Genomic DNA, 19,652 nt, shown 5'->3' with positions numbered 1-19,652 from the left:
AGAATGACTCAGCCATTTCCAATCCGCTCAGCGGATTTCATCCAGAAATGTGAAGGTGCTCTCTGCCTCCAATCCGCTCAGCGGATACAAGGCGCTCAGCGGATTTGCATCCAGAAACAAATGATACTCTCTGCCACCAATTCGCTCAGCCATCACCATCCGCTCAGTGGATTGGTCCCAGTATGTTTACCGCCTCCAAGGCGCTGAGCGGATATAAGGCGCTCAGCGCCTAGGTTCCTTCATGGTGAAGAATTCAGGCTTCTTCATGGTGAAGAACTCTCAATCCGCTCAGCCGTTTCGAGGCGCTGAGCGGATTCATATCTCTCTTGCTTACTCTGTTTTCATATATAAGGAAAGAAAGAGAGAGAAAAGGGAGACTGACACGAGAGGAAGAAAAAAATAGAGTACTCTGGAGCTCGTGGGAACGCGAATCTTCAAAGGATCTTCTTCTTCTACCTCTCAACTTGTAACTTGGTGATTTCTTGTAATATGGAGAGCTAATCTCTAGGTTTGGGATTGATGTAGTCATCAAACTCCTATGTATTTCTCTTTGATTCATATATATATATTATCTGTTACCCTTTGTTAGTGATTTGTATTCCATTCTTAATGCTTAGATAAACTGATCACTTATCTTTGATTTTGGATTTAGAATTTAGTTGGAAAACATTTTCTGGATCTAGACTTGAGTCAAATCACCTATTATTTTTAAGAGCCAGGGATGGTCTTGATCTTAGTAGTTGTAACAAGTTCTGATTCGTAATGCGGAATATTGAACTAAATGAAGTGAGGAATCATTCATTGAGTTGAATATCCCAGAATTTCTTATGCCAAGGGATTGGGTTTGACTGAAAATAGAGAATGCAATAACAATGAGTAATGGAAATTTTAGAAAGAATCAATAGGAATACATAGGAGGGAGATTGATGAAATCAAATCCCAACTGTTTCTTATATCTGTTTTCTTTAAATCAAATTACTCTTTGGTTTCTTGAAGTTGGAAAATCATATATCTCAAATTTGAATATGTGTAACTATTCCAGTTTTAAATTTATAAGCATCAATTAATATAATAGAAATCTAAGTTATCTCACAAGTCCCTGAGGTTCGACAACCTTTTATTTTTACTACAGAGACTTGGGTGCGCTTGCCTATTTAAAATCCCAACAGTAATGTTTTGGCACAAATGTATGTGTGGCACAACACTGGGCATGTGATGCGACAGCGGTGGCGTGAGCATGACATAATGCGGGATGTGTAGCAATTAGCATAGATGTATGCGTGTGTCACGACCCTGGGCGTGTGTCACGACCCTGGGCGTGTGATGCAACATCGGTGGTGTGAGCATGACATGGAGCTGGATGCGTGATATGGTGGATATGGATGATTTGTGTATCAGTGTGATTTGGGATGTGATGATAGAATATATTGACTTAATATTGGTGAAATTTAACATATATGGATATTGGAAAAACTATGATTGTATAATATGTGGCATTGAAACTATTTGTGGAGATTCCTAGTGTGTTTCACATATAAATATTTTTTTTTCTCACTGTACATCTTGTGGTTGTTTCTAGGTGAGGAAAATTTGGACATGACTAGTATTCAAGATGTCAATAGTTGAGTCATGGGTATGCTCTAATAGTGTGACATCGGGGCAAGGGACTTCTAGGACATAAACTTTATTACATTTAGAGTTTACATTTATTTCTTTGGAACATTTTATGAACTTTTATTTTGCTAAAATTTATCATTTGTATATTGAAGTACATTCTGGAAGTATTATGTGAACCATTTTACCTTTATTGTAGAATTGTTTCTTTATTTCTTTATATTATTTTATGTTGTGTGTCGGGGTAGAATGAGTGTCACAGACTTCTATATGCTGGGCAAGGGATGTCTCACCCAACATTGTTTTGATGTCATTTTTTAGAAAAGGTGATGGTAGGTGTGACCTAGATCACACTAAGTGGGTTAGTTCCAAAGGGTTTTTGACTCCTTAGGCTATACGTAGGAGCTTCCATGCCAAGTGCAACTTAGATAGAGAGTAACCTCTTCATGTTGGGTGTAGGTGTTACCACACTAGATGTGAATCTGATTGAGAGATCCATGATCTCTTCATGTTGGATGTGAGTCTAACTTTGTCAAGCGTAGCGCTATTTTCATAATTAACTAGGTTTATATAGATAATTTTGTAATAAAGGAGTTTGTGAAAAGTGATGAGTGTTATAATCAAAAGAAAAGAATAAATAAGTTAACAATTTCGATAAAAGCATATGAAAAGAGAAAATTAAGAATAAACTATAAGTGTGAGGTTAAGTGTATGATATGAAGTTATGTGTATTAATAATGAGAATTATAGTAATGATGCATGTATAAGATAGTGTTAGTCATGATATGTATATGAGATGGCATTGATGTATAAGATTAAGGAAATATGGTGACGCATGATATGTGAAAATGATACTATGAGGAGATGTGATGTTGTTGAGTATGTAAGCTTAATTAGGTTGCATGTGACACCCTCTACCCCAACATACATATATAATAATTATAAAAATATCTTCTTAGGTTAAATAAAATCTTTAGAATTAAAACAATGGTTCCACTAACATAAGAGTAAAGAATTCACATTCCTAAACTTAAATCATAGTCAAATGCGAAATTTACAACAAAATGAAACATGAGTTTTTTTCAAACCAAAATAACAATAATGAAATCCTACACTAAGCCTAGCTACACCCCGATGTCACATATCCTATCAGAGCATGCCCAACTGAAGCCTAAGCCTCATCACCAACATCCTCATGTTGATTATCACCTGCAACACAATTTAAACACATACAAAGAACAAGGGAGTGAGAAACATCTCACTCAGCTTCAGGTGTAGAAATAAAGGTTAGACAGTACATACACAACCAACATAATACAAGTCACAAGCACCAATCACATATAACAATACACATCCACAATTAGTATCACATGCACACTCATTTATCATGCAATGATGTTAGGGACTCGACTCATAAATGCATGCCTGTGGCGCCAATCACATATCACATATCACTGGTATGTTGCCTAAACAACATACCTAGGTAGTCTAGGAGTACATGTAGGGAGCTACCCATACACTCTCAACTAGAAGGATGTATTGTTAGGTCTGGTCGGGAAAGTGAAGCTGCCCAAGTTACATCTCGTGCTCACAAACAGGCAAAATTGAGACATCCAAACTACACTATCCCCTAGGACTCCCCTGAGCTGTTACACAAGGAGGGTCTTCCCTAACGGTGTACTCCATATCGTACCCGTCACATAGATGCACATGATGCGTGTCACACACATTCACACTTCATGGACTCATCACTTTACTTGTCATGGAACTTCATGTTTTATCTCATTTCATCACATTTCACATTCTCATAGTCATAGTGTTCACAATAACACGTATTTCACATCATGTCTCATAAAACACACCACTCATGTAATCACAGTAATAAGACAATTCCCCCACAAGTTGCACCATCAAACAAGACATAAATCATGTAAAACATCATAGGGGTCATGCCCGGCGTGCCCTGAGCGCACCCGACGAATTTAATGTCGCGCCTAAAGTGAAGAATTCCGCCCGGCATAGCTTCACACGCGCTCAGCGTGACTTTCCTACGCCCGGCGCAACTTTCTTGTGCCTGGTGCAACTTTCCTGAGCCCGGCTCAACTTTTCTTGGGAAACTATGAATTTGCGCCCAACGCACTTAGTGTGAACCTACACTTTGAAATCAAACGATTTTTCACAACAAACACGTAATCATATAAATCAATCAGTAAAAATCCTCCAAATAACACCTAGAACATAAATCCATACTCAATTTTGCATAAAATACCTTAAATCTTGTCAAAAGATCATACCCCTAATTGTTTCTCATAGGGTTTCCCACGGAAACCCACAGAGAACTCTAATTCATACCAAAACTTATCTAATTTCAAAATTAAACACTTATTCACGCATCACATCCAACAAGGAACACAATAGAAAACTCATATATCAAAACAGAAAACATTCATATTTTGCCTATTCCTAAAAGCATGCATCAGGAAAGGGATTGGGGGCCAATCCTGCTACCCAACAATTATTCTCACACCCCCGAGTGAGGTTTCTCACTCCCCCTTACCTTGATGAACAGAAGATGAAGCACGAGCGAAATCGGGTTCATCTCCTTCGTTGGGTTCTCCTTGGTCTTCAGAGAGCGTAGAAAGAAAATGAATAAGTAGAAGTTAGGAGAATGAAGCGTAATGTAACTTCTGATAACTCCCTTCTTAAAATAATAATAATAATAATAATAATAATAATAATAATAATAATAATAATAATAATAAACAAAAGACTAACACACCCTTCCTTCCCTTCTATAAAATAATAATAATAATAATAATAATAATATTATTATTATTATTATTAAACATATCTTCTCCCTTTTATAAGATAACTTAAACAAATTATTAATAATAAAATACATTTCACAAAAATAACTCCTGCTCCACTAATTAAACAAAATATAATTACAAATCGTGTCACATAATTAAAAATAGAGCTCATATAACTAATTAAATAATATCAAAAAATTTAAAATAAATACATTGAACGTGAAAATAATTTCTAAAATATTATTAATATAAGGTATGAAAACTAGGGTGTTACATTGTGGCTAACAATGTTGTAACCCAAACAAGGCTTGGTGTTTTGCGGAGAAGTTTAGGATTGCGGTCTCTCAAGTATAACCAATTGTTGTTGCATATGTTGTGTATTAATGTTGTTAATTGTAGATTCCATGCATTCATGTTTGTTTGCAAGGTAGTGTGAGTCTATGCAAGAAGGTCTCGAAAGTCATCTACCTAGACCTTGGAAGTGTTATGATAAGGAGCCTTTAATAAGGGTGTGAGATAATCATGAACAAATGTAACACTTTGAATGGGGTGAATGGATCCTAACAAACATCCCCTAATTGAGAATGGATTGAAGGGATCACCCAATATGTGGTGATTCCATTTCATGGCTCATATGCTACCTTGAGTTAGTGATGATGAAAAAATTGGTACTACATTATATGAGTGAAGTACATGCATTTACATGAGTCTTAGTTTATAATTGAAATATATTTAGTGGAATGAATGGTTATTATTAATGATGGGTGTATGTGATGTGATTAGTATTTTTGATGTGAACATGTCTTGAGGTGTTAAACATGAATGTACTTGTATGGATGATTGAAAATGTATAGACATGTGATTCCTTGTGTGATGTAGTTGATTTTCAATCTACTGAGAAATTGTTATTATTGTATAATTGAATCTGTTTTAGTTTCACATGGACTCAATTACGAGTATTGGGAATGATTAGAACCTCATTCTAGTAATAGTAATAGGACCTAGCATGAAATGCGTGTATAGAAACATGAGTGTATAGTGGGATGCTACATTAAGAAAGTCATGTGAGCATTTCAAATGTAAGAGGGGGCGGGAATTATCTTGCTAACCAGTTACAAAAGACCTAAAAACAACAAAAAAAAGAGATTAATTATGTTAAAGCTCATGAAATAAAGGTAACGAGATGTTGTAAGAAGAGAACAAAAAAAAAAGGAAGTGATGTAAGGTGTCTAATTAGATAACTTTCTACGGAGGTAGAATGATGTGTCCATTGAGTGGGGTGTTGAAGATGAGGTCTTCAAAATGTTATATTTTAAGAGTATGAGATAGGGTCTCAGTGCTTGTATGTCAGATCATTATCATTCGATACCTTATTCCATGGAACCTTACAATGATGAACGTGTAAAGCACTCGATGAGGAGTGTGTTGAGGATTCAATCCTCAGAGTTTGAATGACCATAATTGGTACCTAGAGAGATTGTTGTGTACAACATGATCATCCTTGGGGTATAGGCGCTGAGTTGTGATAATAGCTTTCACATAGCTGACTTGGTAACTCTGACTGAATACAAGAAATCATCATTTGGTGAGAGTTCGCCATTGTTCCATGGTGAAGGGTGTACTCCCAACAGTCATCCAAACTAAATTATGTAAGACTATTGAGTTCTAGAAGTTCTAGTGGCAATTGGCTATAGTAGAAAAGAATTAAGAGGTTTTGTAACGAAAAATGAGTTGGAATCAAAAGTGAATCAAGTAGATTGTTAGCTTGTGTGTGAGACTTTAATTAAAGTAATTTTTGTTTGACGAAATGAGGAGACTCACCTTTACATTTTATTTTCAGGATTACGACATCATAGAGATATTTCTTATTCACCTTTGTCATCCTTGTATCTATTTCTTTTCTTTCGAGGTTTAGTTTTACACATAAGAATTGGTTTAGTGATGATTGTTTTGAGTCTAGGATCATTTTCTTCTATTCATTTGATATAGGTAGACTTAGGCTTCAAAACTTTTGGCACATGTATATGCAACTGTCTTGCTTTTATTATATATTTTTGCTTATACTCAAGGGTGTATGTATATCACCTAGCTTAGGAAAAATAGCTAAAAAAAAATAGTTATATTATGACACCGCTCATTTTATGAATATGTATGGATGTTGTAATAAAAATATTTAATTCATCTCATGTTAATCCCTTTTCAAACAAATGTTTGAAAATGAGATGACACTACATTTTCCTTTTTGAAAATTTTAAAACGAAAATGTTTGTTTACCACGTGGTGTTAACATTAGAACTAATTAATATTTTTTTCTTTTTAAGAATCCATTTAAAATTCAAGCTTTTGTTCTCTCAACTTCACATGATTCATTCAAGAAAATAAAACAATTACATAAAAAAAATAAAAACAACTTTAAATATTGATCGCATGTAAGTCCAAATTTAGGGTGTCACAATTTGTAAGAATATTTTGTTAATATTTTGGATAAGTCTCCCCCATCTCTCCATACACACACAAAGGAAAGAAAAAAAAACATAACATGTTTTATTAGTCAATGAGAATTGGTGATTCATTCTCTTAAAAAACTTGAGTCTATTAATATCTCTCCTTACTCTTACCATTGAAATCAATAATATGTTATAGAAAATGATACTATTTTGAACCCTTTATCAGTGGAAGTTGCATGCTACTAAACTTACCTTAAATTGCCAAATTTTAGGTTGAAGTAAAAAAAAGAAAAAAAGATAAAAGATTACAAAATCAGAGAAATGGGTTTGCAATTTCCATTAACACCATAATTGAAGATGCTAGTGTATTTTATATTATTTTCTTCTTTATTTTTCCTCATACTCAATTACACCCTTTAACCATATGTTTCCCACAAACTTGTTTGATTCTTTAATATCATCTTCCTCTCCTTGTGCCTTTCTATCTCTCCCATGTTGAATCAATTATTTAATTAATCTATTTTATGGATTAACATTAATCAATTATTAAGAATTATTCTTTAATTTATTAATATACTAGTTATGGTCAATAATCCTTTTAACACCTATGAATATTATATTGGACTTGTGCTGTAACTGGTCTATGATGGGTTGGACAATTCAATTTATGCCCAATGAGAGGTTCCTACCCTCATATGATAGGTTAATTGTTATCCCATTAAACAATTAAATGGACTGATGAACTAATCATGATTAAGAAAAGTCTTCTCTCATTCCAATTCTCCTTGTATTTTAGGAAGAACTTATATCATGTGTATGATTCGTTATTCCTCTCATACTCATTAACAATATGTTGCGATTTGTATATATTTCATTTCAAGGTTAATAAGTTTTATCAGTTGATATTAGCGCCATAGAGATACATGTTACAACTGTTAGTTTTCCTTTTTTAGATAATTGATTTAAGGGAATTGTATGGTTTTGAAACAGTATATACCTCTCGCTACATTTCTTTTTCATTGATCATGAAACTTGTTCGACTGTGTAACGACCCGCCGTGGTCCCTACACTTAGTAGAATCGCAATATTCATAGTAAACTAAGATGAATAATAAAATTGTATAAATATAAAAATACGAAAAAGAGAATCATTTATTATTTTAAATATAGAGTACTTATACAATTATCCAAATCTAACATCTCCTAGTGTCGGTCAAACATAACAACTGTTATCCAAAATGGTAACTCTGATTCTAGAAACCAAAACAAAATTCCACTTCTAGCAGCGGATGCAGCCAACAACTCCAACCTAGCCCTAATTTGCTCCCATACACAGTATGATCATGGCAGTCCATCCACATGAAAACAGAAGGGTAAGCTAGAGTTCAATAAACAATCATACAAGTATAAGATAATACTATACTACTCAGACATCCAATCATCATCACAACGCAACCACACAGTTCAACATAAAAACTCAACTCATTCATACAACTTAGAAGCAACTTTAATACAACCACAACAACATACAACTTAAAATTTAATGCGTCGTCACACATATACAACTAGGAGATCTCCAATAATTGAGATTGAGCAGTCTAGGTGGCATAAACCCTACCAAATCCAACATTTGACCTATCTTAACCAGGTCAGGTATAGAACATCGTTAGGAACTTCGAAGAAAAGCAGGTATAGACAACAATAGGCGATTTCTCAAGTGTGCCACTTAGACTCAGAAGTCCAGTACTACTGTCAGGACAGAAGGGTTTGGGTACGAGCCTACCACGGCCTTGGCTAGCATCACCAATCCACATATGGAGTTAGCCCACCCACTGTCCTCCAAGTACCATGCACCCTCCAGTACCTAGTCAAAGACTACATTTCTAACTAGATACCTTACTCAAATTAGTCATTCAACCATGACATAGATCAATTATTTCCACATCGCCCACACAGTACTAAGGTATTCAACTTTAAAACAACTTTCAACTTATCACCTTAGTACTATGTATCTCAACATAGGACATATATCTTCTCCATATGTCCCCAACTTTTCAACTTTACAATAATGCGACAGTAGGCATCTTATAACAATAGGACATTTACAACAATACAACAATAGACATCTTACAACAATAGGCAACTTACAGCAACACAACAATAAATATCTTACAGCAATAGGCAACTTACAGCAACACAACAATAGATATCTTACAGCAATAGGCAACTTACAGTAATACAACAATAGGCAACTTATAGTAATACAACAATAGGCAACTTATAGTAATACAACAATAGGCAACTTACAGCAATACAACAATAAACATCTTATATACCAGCTTGACAACTTTCTATTCAACTATACCACTATACAACTTTAATAATTTTAACAACATGTGAACAACTTAATTCCATCAATTACGCAACATATAAGCTTCATACAGTTCAAAAATGAACTCAGATTCAACAAACAACAAATCAACTCATTAAAATCATCAAAAACCCCATTTTTCCCAAAACCCTAAAAATGAGGAATTTCTTTGATTCAACCACTTCTCAAAATCATACATCAATGGAGTTTCCAATTCTCCTAAAATTAAACAACCTACATTCTAGCTTCCCTCACCTGAAAATTGGCTCTGAAAAGCCAAGAATTGAGAAGAAGGAGAAGAAGACGAAATATCTGAGCTCGACTCTTGAACTTTAATCCTCCAAAAGTTTAGTCTGAAATTCAAGGGAAGACAGAAGAATTAGTGACCTAGAGGAGAAGAAGAATTATACAGAGAAAGTTGAGAGAGAAACGAGCTCACAAACCCAGAGTCCTTCTCTCTAGAACCTCTCTCTAAAACCTTGCCTCCTCAACTGCACATAGGTCTTATATATAGAAATTCAGGAGTGGCCAGAACGGCCCGTTTCAAATCTGGAATGACCTGTTCTGAATTCAAACGTCATGTGTAAAATTTACATCTAGAACGGCCCGTTCTCAAACCAGAACGGCCCGTTCTGGGGTTGCATTTTTATCCATAACAGCCAATTTGAAACGGCCTGTTCTCAATTAGGATTTTTAATCCAATTTAGTAGTTTGGAACAGCCCGTTCCAGTTTGAGAACGGCCCGTTCTAGGCTATTAAATTATCCTTGTTTTAGTAGTTTGGAACAGCCCGTTCCAATTTTGGAACGACCCATTCTGGGTTACTAACTACGTTACAGACTGCCTTTCGAAATTGATTTAAGGGTTTTGTTTTCCTAGATCTTGACCAACATAGTTTCTTTTCATAGCATTTGGTTAATCATGCATTAAGTAATTGAAGTTTTTTTTTTCTCTACGGTGAAGAACCTTTATTCTCCCAAATTCGTAAAAATTCATGAGCATGGTTGAACAATTTGCGAAATTGATTAAGGGCTTTTTTTCCTTGTTATTGGATGAACAAAACACTCTAATACAATATGAATCAATTATACTTTTTACTCTTTATAAAGAAGATTTAAGGGTCTTTCCTTACAAAATATATTGAATATGAAATAATTCTTGTTTTATAATTTCTTATTCTCCCAATGATAGCTCAATACTTATATCACACTTTTCGTATGAGTTTGTCATCATCGTGGAGTGAAATTTAGACCTTGTATAATGATTTACTTATATATGTGTGTGTTATTTTGGGAGTAAGGCTTTGTAAACTTATATCATTCAATAACTTATGCTTTATATTTTTATTTTAGTCTCTATAATTATTTTTTTTTGTAATTTTATTCTTGAACAAATTTTGATTTTGATCTTTTTAAAATATATTTTTTAAATTTTCATTCTTATAAAACCTAAAGTCACTATTTTTGGTCTCCCAGTGTTTATTTTAAGGTAGATAAATAACATTTATTTAAAAATTTATAAAAAAAAAATTAGAATTATCATATCCTAACATGATATCAAATATAATTGTGTGTATTACTAGAAATGAACACTTGACCATATGATAAACACAAAAGTAATTAAAAATTACTAAAAAAATATTCGAGACCTAAAGTAAAAATTTTAATTTTAGATAGATGAAAAATAAATTTTTTTATAAAGATTAAAATAAATAAAAAAAATTCAGATTAAAAATATATTTAAACTTATTTTTATTTTTCACAAATAAACAAACAATACATCAAATTGTGAGTTGATTAAAATGGGTTCCATGTAGTTATGATTAACCAAAATAGGTTTATATAATCCAACAAATTAAAGCAACCCTCCTCCTGCCTCATTCTTTCACATTTGTTTTCATGTAAAAAACGGCGCCTTACATTTGAAATATGAATCTCCTTTGTTTCGCATACTAAGTGTTTTTTTTTTTTTTTTAAATTGCGTCATTTTTAATTTGTCTGGTTCAGGTTAGTAATTCAGTAGCGCTTTGAAATTTGAATTTCTTATTGCGTATGCCCAAAGATAACTCGCACAAAGGATGACTCAAAATCATAATCGTAGAATTTCGTACCCTGTAGCCAGGGATTCATACTGCAACCCCATTATTGAAACTTTTAAAATTTCTGTAGATACAACTTAGTTTATGTTAATTAATTACAATTGTCTTTAATTTTTCCTAATTTTGATATCACCTTTTTTGTTGCTATTTCTTTATCTTTAGATATTTTCCCAAGTTTTAAATTTGGTTACTAATCAAGTCAAATTCTTAAAATGTGAGATTTAAAGTCTATTTCAATTTTATAAAACTAGTTTAGAAAATGATATTTTTTATTTATATAATATATTTTGATCATATGACTAGTTTTTCAACACATTGCGCAAGCCAAGGAATGAATATTTGGAACAATACCAATAACATATGTTGGTGGTCGATAATCACTGTTTTATCCTGATCCTTCTTCTGTGAGAAATTGCAAACAAATACGGTCAATGCAACTCCAATTGTGTTAACCTTAACATTAATGCTGAAGTCAAGGTAGTAGACTGTTTTTTAGAACTTGATGATATTTTCTATATGTTTATCCTTGTAATCCATAAACCATCACCTAGGTAGAACTAGAAAATCTGCTTGCATCCTGTGTTAAATTGATTATAACATGTTTGTTTCATTTTCTGTGTTAGGGTGGAAACTGTTCATTTTTTTAAAATTATTAAAAATAGATAAGTATTACTGTTATCTATTTTGTGTTGAGACCGTAAGTATAATTGTTGTTAAATATCTCAAGATAACAAAATGGGTAAGCAGCAGATTGTTATTCAAACTTGTGAATCCTATCATATTTTTGGAAAATATAGAGCAAAATAAACAAGGTTGAGGTGTTCAATGCAGTGTAAGTAGAAACAGGCCTTGTGTTTGTGTTGACATGGAGAGAATGAACAGCACAAGTTCTTCAATCAGAAGGCGTTCAATGAGTATATCAAGTCATACAAGCCACCATGATGGTGAGTGTGAGAGAGTTTCAGAGGCTGGAGATATTGGGGATAGAGCTCTTCCAAGCAGAAGGTTCAGTGAGAGCAGTAGCACCCACTTCTCTTTTGACAACATATCAGAAGAAAATGGAGCTGTTGTTTCCACTGCACAGGAGGAAATAATGCACCCTAACTCCACCCTTTCAACAGGTGAAATAGTAGGTTCTGAAGACACAAACCATGTGAGCTCTCTTCAATACTTTTCTAGTGGTCTGAGGTTTTTGGTTTCTGTGTTTTGTTTGTTAAATGTTGGTTAATCACATCTGTGGATGGAGCCAATTCATCCAAATATTGCCATATCACGCTGCTTTACACATTGTTACTTGCTTTCAGGAACCTCGTAGAGGTTTGCCAGAGTTACTAGACTACGCTTCATGTATGGTTCAAATGGCTGTTTTCGGAATTCTTGGGGTAATATGCTTAACCTTTTGCCTTGAATTTTCAGATATACTCATGAACTATGATAGCATCACTGCTGCATTAGTATTCTTATGTTGCAGTGTTAATGTTTCCCTGTTGATGTAGTTTTATACACCACAAGGGGGGAAAACAAAATGGAAAAAACATTTGATTTACTCGAGAAAACCATTAACAATTCAAAGTATCATCTATGTGCTTTGTCTAGATAAAATTATTATGATGTGTCATTACCAGCGTTAGGAATGTTATGTTTTCATGCACAGTCCACGCAGAAGGGGTTACTTGTATTTGCTGTTGTCTTAATTCCTACTTCTTTTACTTGTTATTGAGAAGGTATGGCAAATTCCCAGCTGTGATTAGCTCTGTTTTATCATCAAATTTTATGTTAGGACATGCAGTTATCCAAAAGAATCTAATGCACAAGATGTCATGATAACTATGCAGGTCTTGACAAGATATTTACTGCAAAAGTTATTTGGCCCTGGGGTTGCCAGTGTGACAAGCAACCAAACTATTCTTTACCTTGACCTTCCTTCTAATATGGTGTGTCCCCTTTTCCAGATTCATTAGTTTTCTGTGTCTCTGTTATGTACAAATTAACTTGTATTCACAAAGGCTAGCACTAGAGAATTGTACGTCCATTTTGAAGTTCATTCATAAGGAAGCTGATTCAGATGATTATTTTTCATTTTGTTCCAGATTGGTTCATTTCTTATGGGATGGTTTGGTGTTGTATTCAAAGTAGACATATCTCGTGTGTCAGAGCATCTAGCCATAGCAATAACAACTGGTTACTTAGGAAGCCTCACAACCTTCAGTGGTTGGAATCAAAAAATGCTTGAACTAAGTGTTTCTGGTCACTGGCACTTTGCTGCACTTGGCTTTCTAGTAGGTAAATAAGTTATAGTTTAATAAGAATGTTTTATAGGCTACTGGCTGTTTTCTTTATTTTTAAACAAGGTATTTATCCGAAATAGAGTTTTCTTTTACCCCTTAGAGTGGCTCATTGGTAAGATGCATTTGTCTTACACTTGGATTTTTTCAGGTTTATTTCTTGTTGCCTTTTCCATCATATTTGGGATTGAAACTGCAAAGGGTTTCAGGTGGCTTGTTAACAAGCTGAATATGAGTTGTGGAAGTGATGGCTCTAAGATCAACTGCAAAGTAGACAGCAGTGGCCGTCAGTTGACAGTTATGATGATGTTCTTGGTGATATTGGCCATATTATGGGGTGTCTGCGGGGCATTAGTAAAGGCTGAGTTCAAGCATGGTGGCAGTGCTGCTGAGTTATGGTTTGCTTGCATGGTTGGACCAATAGGTGTGTGGATTCGATGGTTCTTGGCGCGGCTCAATGGTTGTGGCTTGGGAAAGGCAGGGTTGCTTAAATGGATTCCATTTGGAACTCTGATTGCCAATGTATCAGCTGCTTGTGTTATGGCTGCACTTGCTACTGTGAAAGATGCAGTAAGTTTCTTTGTCATCATTCATGTTCCAATGCCTTCATCCCCCATATTTGACTGCAATATTGGCTAATCTCTAAGCTAGTTGTCACATTGTAAGATTTTTTGTAGGTCTTTTTCAAAGTTTAACATCAAATCATTTTTATTGATGAAACTAAAGCTCAAGTTTTATCGGTCATATCCGTTGGTTGGCCCTGGCTACACTCAATGGATTTGCCTTCAGTTGAACTTAACTACAATTCAAACACACCATGAGGTGTTTCCATGTGGCTTCTGTGGAAGTCTATGAGCCGATAAAATCTATGTAAATGTCTTCTTTTAATAATTGAATTGATTTGTTACTCCTTTGCTCTAAATGGGTTTTATCTTCCTATCTCAGTTTTCAAAATCTTGGCCTCATATATGCCAATAAAAAAGTCATGAGGATATGCATCACAATTTTGTAGGTGACAAGCAATATTTAATTGTTTGGTGCAGGTGCACAACAGGGATTGTGATACTGTTGTAACAGGAATTCAGTTTGGTCTGTTGGGGTGTCTGAGTACTGTCTCTACTTTCGCTGCTGAGTTTAATGCAATGAGAGAAAGTAGCTATCCTTGGAGAGCCTATGTATATGCCATTATTACAGTGTCTCTCTCATTCACTCTTGGAATCTTGATATATTGCATCCCAGTTTGGAAAGGGGTTTGACATAGACACAGTTTGTATGCTCCAACCATCAAAGTTGCGTTTGGAATCTTGAATTAGTGGGCATCCAAATTTTAGGTGTTTATAACTGTGAACAAATTTGATAAATGGTTCACTGAGGCACTAAAACATTAGTCTATAACAAGACTTAATTGGAAAAAAAAATTGTGTAAAAATTATTATTTATGTTGAGCATGATGGGTACCACACATATACGCCGCTTTGGATTCAAACCCTCACGGATTTATTTTTGGACATCATCTAAAAGACTTCTAGACCAATGGAGACAACTGTGTATATAAACTCATGTTCATCCTCTTCTTTGAACGATGTGGGACTTTGCTTGCATCCCAACAATTTATTATTATTATTATTATTGAATAAGAATTTCCATCACCGTTCAACCTCCTTTGTAGTACTGTGTTTGAGTTGTTCGTGCGAATCCATCACAAAATAAATAAATAATGCCATCTTGAGTTGCTCCTTTGTATGTATTGGCATGTTCAGCTCGATTTTCAAAATGTTGTTGGTGTATCAGGTCGCAACTCGCCACCATCAGGCTAAGTTCCTGTACAAATCTAATGTCCTATTTTTCTGTAGTCTTCTTCATCTTCTCAGCTTCTTGATGAGATAGTTCAACACAATAATAACTATGGAAAAAAACAATAATATAGCGAAAATTAAATGTCCATGCTTGCAAGAATTTACATAGAGCACCAACATTATAGATCACGTCCATGGTTTTAAATTGCGGTCGCGAGCGCCGTTGCGATCGTAGTTATAGTTATTGCGATTGCGGGTATTGCAATGCGGATTGCGGTTATTGCAGTGTGAAATTATTAATTATTTTCACTAAATATAAAAAATTTACAATTATCAATATATATTTTATTTTTAAAGATTTATACATTTTAATTCCTTTTTCTAAAAATATTCTATTATTTTAATGAATAATTTAATTTATTTTAAAATTATAGTATCAATTTGTCGTATTGCGGATGCATTGCAGGTGTGTTGCAAACGCAACACCGTTACGTTATGAAAAAATATGTGATTTTTAGTCTCACTGCAATTGCGGTTCGATGTTGTTGCGGACAAGGCCGCAACCACAATATTGCGGTCGCAATACGTTATTCGGTCCGCAATTTAAAACACTAATTACGTCTTATATAAAAGAAGAAATAATTACTCTAAGTTAATCTTATAAGTAGGAACAAAAATAATATGCTTCGATTGTCCTCTTGAAATAATTTACTTATTTTTGTCACCATTTTCCTTGCATTTAACTAAGAGCCAATTTAAATACAAGTTTAGAAGTATTTTAGAAAATTTTTTGTTAAGCGATTTAACAAGAGCATAAATCGCACAAATAGTTAATAATAAATAAATTAGTCGGTTTATAAGTATAAAGTATGAAAACTTAATTAATCTTTTTATCAACAATAAAATAATCTTTATCTAGCAAAATGAATTTATTTTTATATTTTATATTATATTTTAAAATATGATACAATTATAAAAAAAATTATTTATTTTTTATATCTAAATCACATAGAAAGAATCTTCCCCCTTTATTGTAAAATTGTCAAATAAATAACAATAAGAAAATATATCAGGTTTGGTGATTTTATAATAATAATAAAAGTATAAAAAAATTATCATATAATTCTTTTTTTAAGATTAAGTTTATAATAATAAGAAGAAAACATTTTTATAAAAATGGACACATGTTCCAACTAGGGTTAAAAGAAATAACAAAAGCTTTCCTACCCAAATAAAAAACATATTTCGTGCGTTGAATAAATTAAATAATAAGAATATTTTAGGATAAGTGTAAACTTTTTAAGAGTTATGCTTTCGTATTAATATAATACTCGAGTTTTTCTCATTATTAATATAATATTATATAATGTTTTTAATAATAAGAAGAAAACGTTTTTATAAAAATGGACGCATGTTCCAACAAGGGTTAAAAAAAATAACAAAAGCTCTCCTACCCAAATAAAAAACATATTTTGTGCGTTGAATAAATTAAATAATAAGAACATTTTAGGATAAGTGTAAACTTTTAAGAGTTATGTTTTCATATTAATATAATGCTCGAGTTTTTCTCATTATTAACATAATATTATATAATATTTTAAATAAACATGAAATATAAATATCATTTAATTGGTCTAATCTTAAATATTATTATTTTATAAAAAATATTATTATTTTCTTTTAAAAAAAATCTTAATTATTAATTAAACTTAAAAAAAAATTGATCGTTTAAAATATACAAATATAATTTAAAAAAGAAGGTGATTAACATTATATGTTAACTATAATCAAGAAGAAATATTTATTATATTTAATGTAAATTTAGATTAAAAAAATTATGTAAAGTTTTTCTTTTGCATTTTTAATTATATTTATTTTAAAATTGTTTATAATTAATATAACTATTTGAAAATTGTAATAATTAATGAAATTAATCTTTTATGATGTTGTTACAATTTCTCATATTAATGTGCTATTATATAATAATAATAGTAATAATAATAATAATAATAATTTTAAGTTTAATTCTATATAACATGTTCATTTTACATCCATCAAAATATTTTTATTTTTAATGAAAATTATATATTTTTATTATTTTAATTTTTTTTTTATGTCAAAATAATTTTTTTAAAAATAGTTAATTATTTTATTTATTGACATGAAATCTATATTTATTTTTATTCATTTTTATTCCTTTAATTTGCCCAAATTTTTTTTACAATTTAAAATAAATTTAATAATGATTAGTAATGATTTATATTAAAAAAATATTTTAAATTACTTTTATTTTAAAATTGTGCATAACTTTATTTTTCATTTTTTTGTCAAATTTTAATAATCATTATAAATATTTTACATGAATTTTAATGCGATAATTATTTTTAATCAAGTTATAAGATTTTTTTCATTTATAATTACTTTAAAATTATAATAATTAATGAAATTAATGTAAAATTGTCCATAACGTTATTTTCCATTTTTTTTATCAAATTTTAATAAACATTATAAATATTTTACATGAATTTTAATGCGATAGTTATTTTTAATCAAGTTATATTATTTTTTTCATTTATAATTACTTTAAAATTATAATAATTAATGAAATTAATGTTTTCGATCATAATGTGTGTGTTGTAGCATATTTATATTCCTTCGTTATTGACTTCTTTGGATTTTATAATAGTTGTCTCTATTATCTTTTATTCATATAAATAAATGTAATATTTTTTTAATTTTCAACTACAACAATCCTAACAATCCTTCCATGATTGAAATGTTGTTTCTTGATGAGAAGGTAATTTTTAAGTCATTTTTTGGTAGTGTTTTTTTATGTTATTATAATAACTATTTATTCTTTAATAGTAACTTCTTATTAAAATACTTTATTTATACAATAATAATATTAATGTGTTATTATATAATAATAATAATAATAATAATAATTCTATATAATATGTTGAATGTTTATGTGGAGATTTTAAAGAGAAAAAAATATCGTAAAAGTTGTTCGCTTTATTTATATTAAAATATTGTTTTTTTAAAATTATAGTCTTTTATCGTTTTAATTTAGTTGTTTTTTGTCGAAATATTTTAAAAAATTAATTATTTAATTTTTTTATGAAGTCTATATTTATTTTTATTCAATTTTATTTGTTTATTTTTCCCAATTAATTTTTATAATTTGAAATAAATCTAATAATGATTTATATTATAAAGTATTTTAAATTATTTTTATTTTAAAATTTTCCACAATATTATTTTTTAATCAATTTTTTATCAAGTTTTAATAATCAATATAAATATTTTACATGAATTTCAACATGATAATTAATTTTAATTAAATTATGTGACTTTTTTCATTTAGAATTACTTTAAAGTTGTAATAGTTAATGAAATTAATCTTTTATGATGTTGTTACAATTTTCCATATTAATGTGTTATTATATAATAATAACTTTAATTGTTTATGATAAATGTTTTGGTGGAAGATTTTAGATAGAAAAAATACTATAGAAGTTGTTCACTTTATATACATCAAAATATTAAAATATTTTTTATTTTTTAATTTCGTTGTTTCTATCTAAATATTAAAAAATAAAAAATTATTTTCTTGAAGTAATCATTTTTAAATGAATATCTAATAATTATTTATAATCATTTACATTATAAAATCTTTATTAATTATTAAGTTGAAACTTAAAATGCCTTTATTAATTATATATTAAAGTATTGATTATTTTGGTGTTTATTTGATTTTAATCATTTTTAATATCAGTATATTTTATAATAACATTTATGTATAGGAAAAATATAGAAAGAGTTTCGGAGGAAGTCTTTTAGGGAAATGATGTTTGGACTTTAGTTTCAAAGCCTAAACATCAACATATCATTAGAATAAGATGTGTATTTAGAAATAATTTGAATGAACAAGATTAAGTGGTAAGAAATAAAATTAGATTGCTAACTCAAGGCTACAATCAACAAAAAAGTTATAAACTTTATTGAAACCTTCGCACTAGTTGCTAGACTTGAAACTAGCATAATCATATTAGTCTTTACAGCTCATAAACACATCAAATTATTTCAAATAGACATAAAGAGTGTCTTTTTAAATGATATCATTAAAGAGGAAATTTATATAAAACAACCTCTTAATTTTGAAAATCTTGATTTTAAAGGACGTGTTTTCAAATTAAAAAAGATTTTTTATGGTCTAAAATAAGTTCTTGG

The 19,652-nt window shown here is 31.1% G+C and overlaps 1 protein-coding gene across 1 annotated transcript; it reads left to right on the top strand.

Annotated features, from left to right (window-relative positions):
• Positions 1 to 10,224: 10,224 nt before the first annotated feature.
• On the top strand, positions 10,225 to 14,948 carry LOC109799945 (fluoride export protein 1). Its single transcript, XM_020360610.3, has 6 exons — positions 10,225 to 12,491; positions 12,643 to 12,720; positions 13,174 to 13,272; positions 13,429 to 13,621; positions 13,775 to 14,193; positions 14,667 to 14,948. Exons 1-6 carry the CDS (start codon positions 12,204 to 12,206, stop codon positions 14,877 to 14,879), a joined length of 1,290 nt encoding a protein of 429 aa, XP_020216199.1. The 5' UTR covers positions 10,225 to 12,203; the 3' UTR covers positions 14,880 to 14,948.
• Positions 14,949 to 19,652: the final 4,704 nt, after the last annotated feature.

This window comes from Cajanus cajan, chromosome 11 (genome assembly GCF_000230855.2).
Source record: "Cajanus cajan strain Asha chromosome 11, NIPB_CcT2T_4, whole genome shotgun sequence".
NCBI classification, from domain to species: domain Eukaryota; kingdom Viridiplantae; phylum Streptophyta; class Magnoliopsida; order Fabales; family Fabaceae; genus Cajanus; species Cajanus cajan.
The sequence above is the reverse complement of the archived record's forward strand: the minus strand, read 5'-3'. Positions and strand labels throughout refer to the sequence as shown.

Coding starts and splice junctions, on each gene's coding strand:
- LOC109799945 (XM_020360610.3), top strand. CDS start 12,204: ATGGAGAGAATGAACAGCACAAGTTCTTCAATCAGAAGGCGTTCAATG. Junction 12,492..12,642: donor GTTCTGAAGACACAAACCAT/GTGAGCTCTCTT, acceptor ACTTGCTTTCAG/GAACCTCGTAGAGGTTTGCC. Junction 12,721..13,173: donor CTGTTTTCGGAATTCTTGGG/GTAATATGCTTA, acceptor ATAACTATGCAG/GTCTTGACAAGATATTTACT.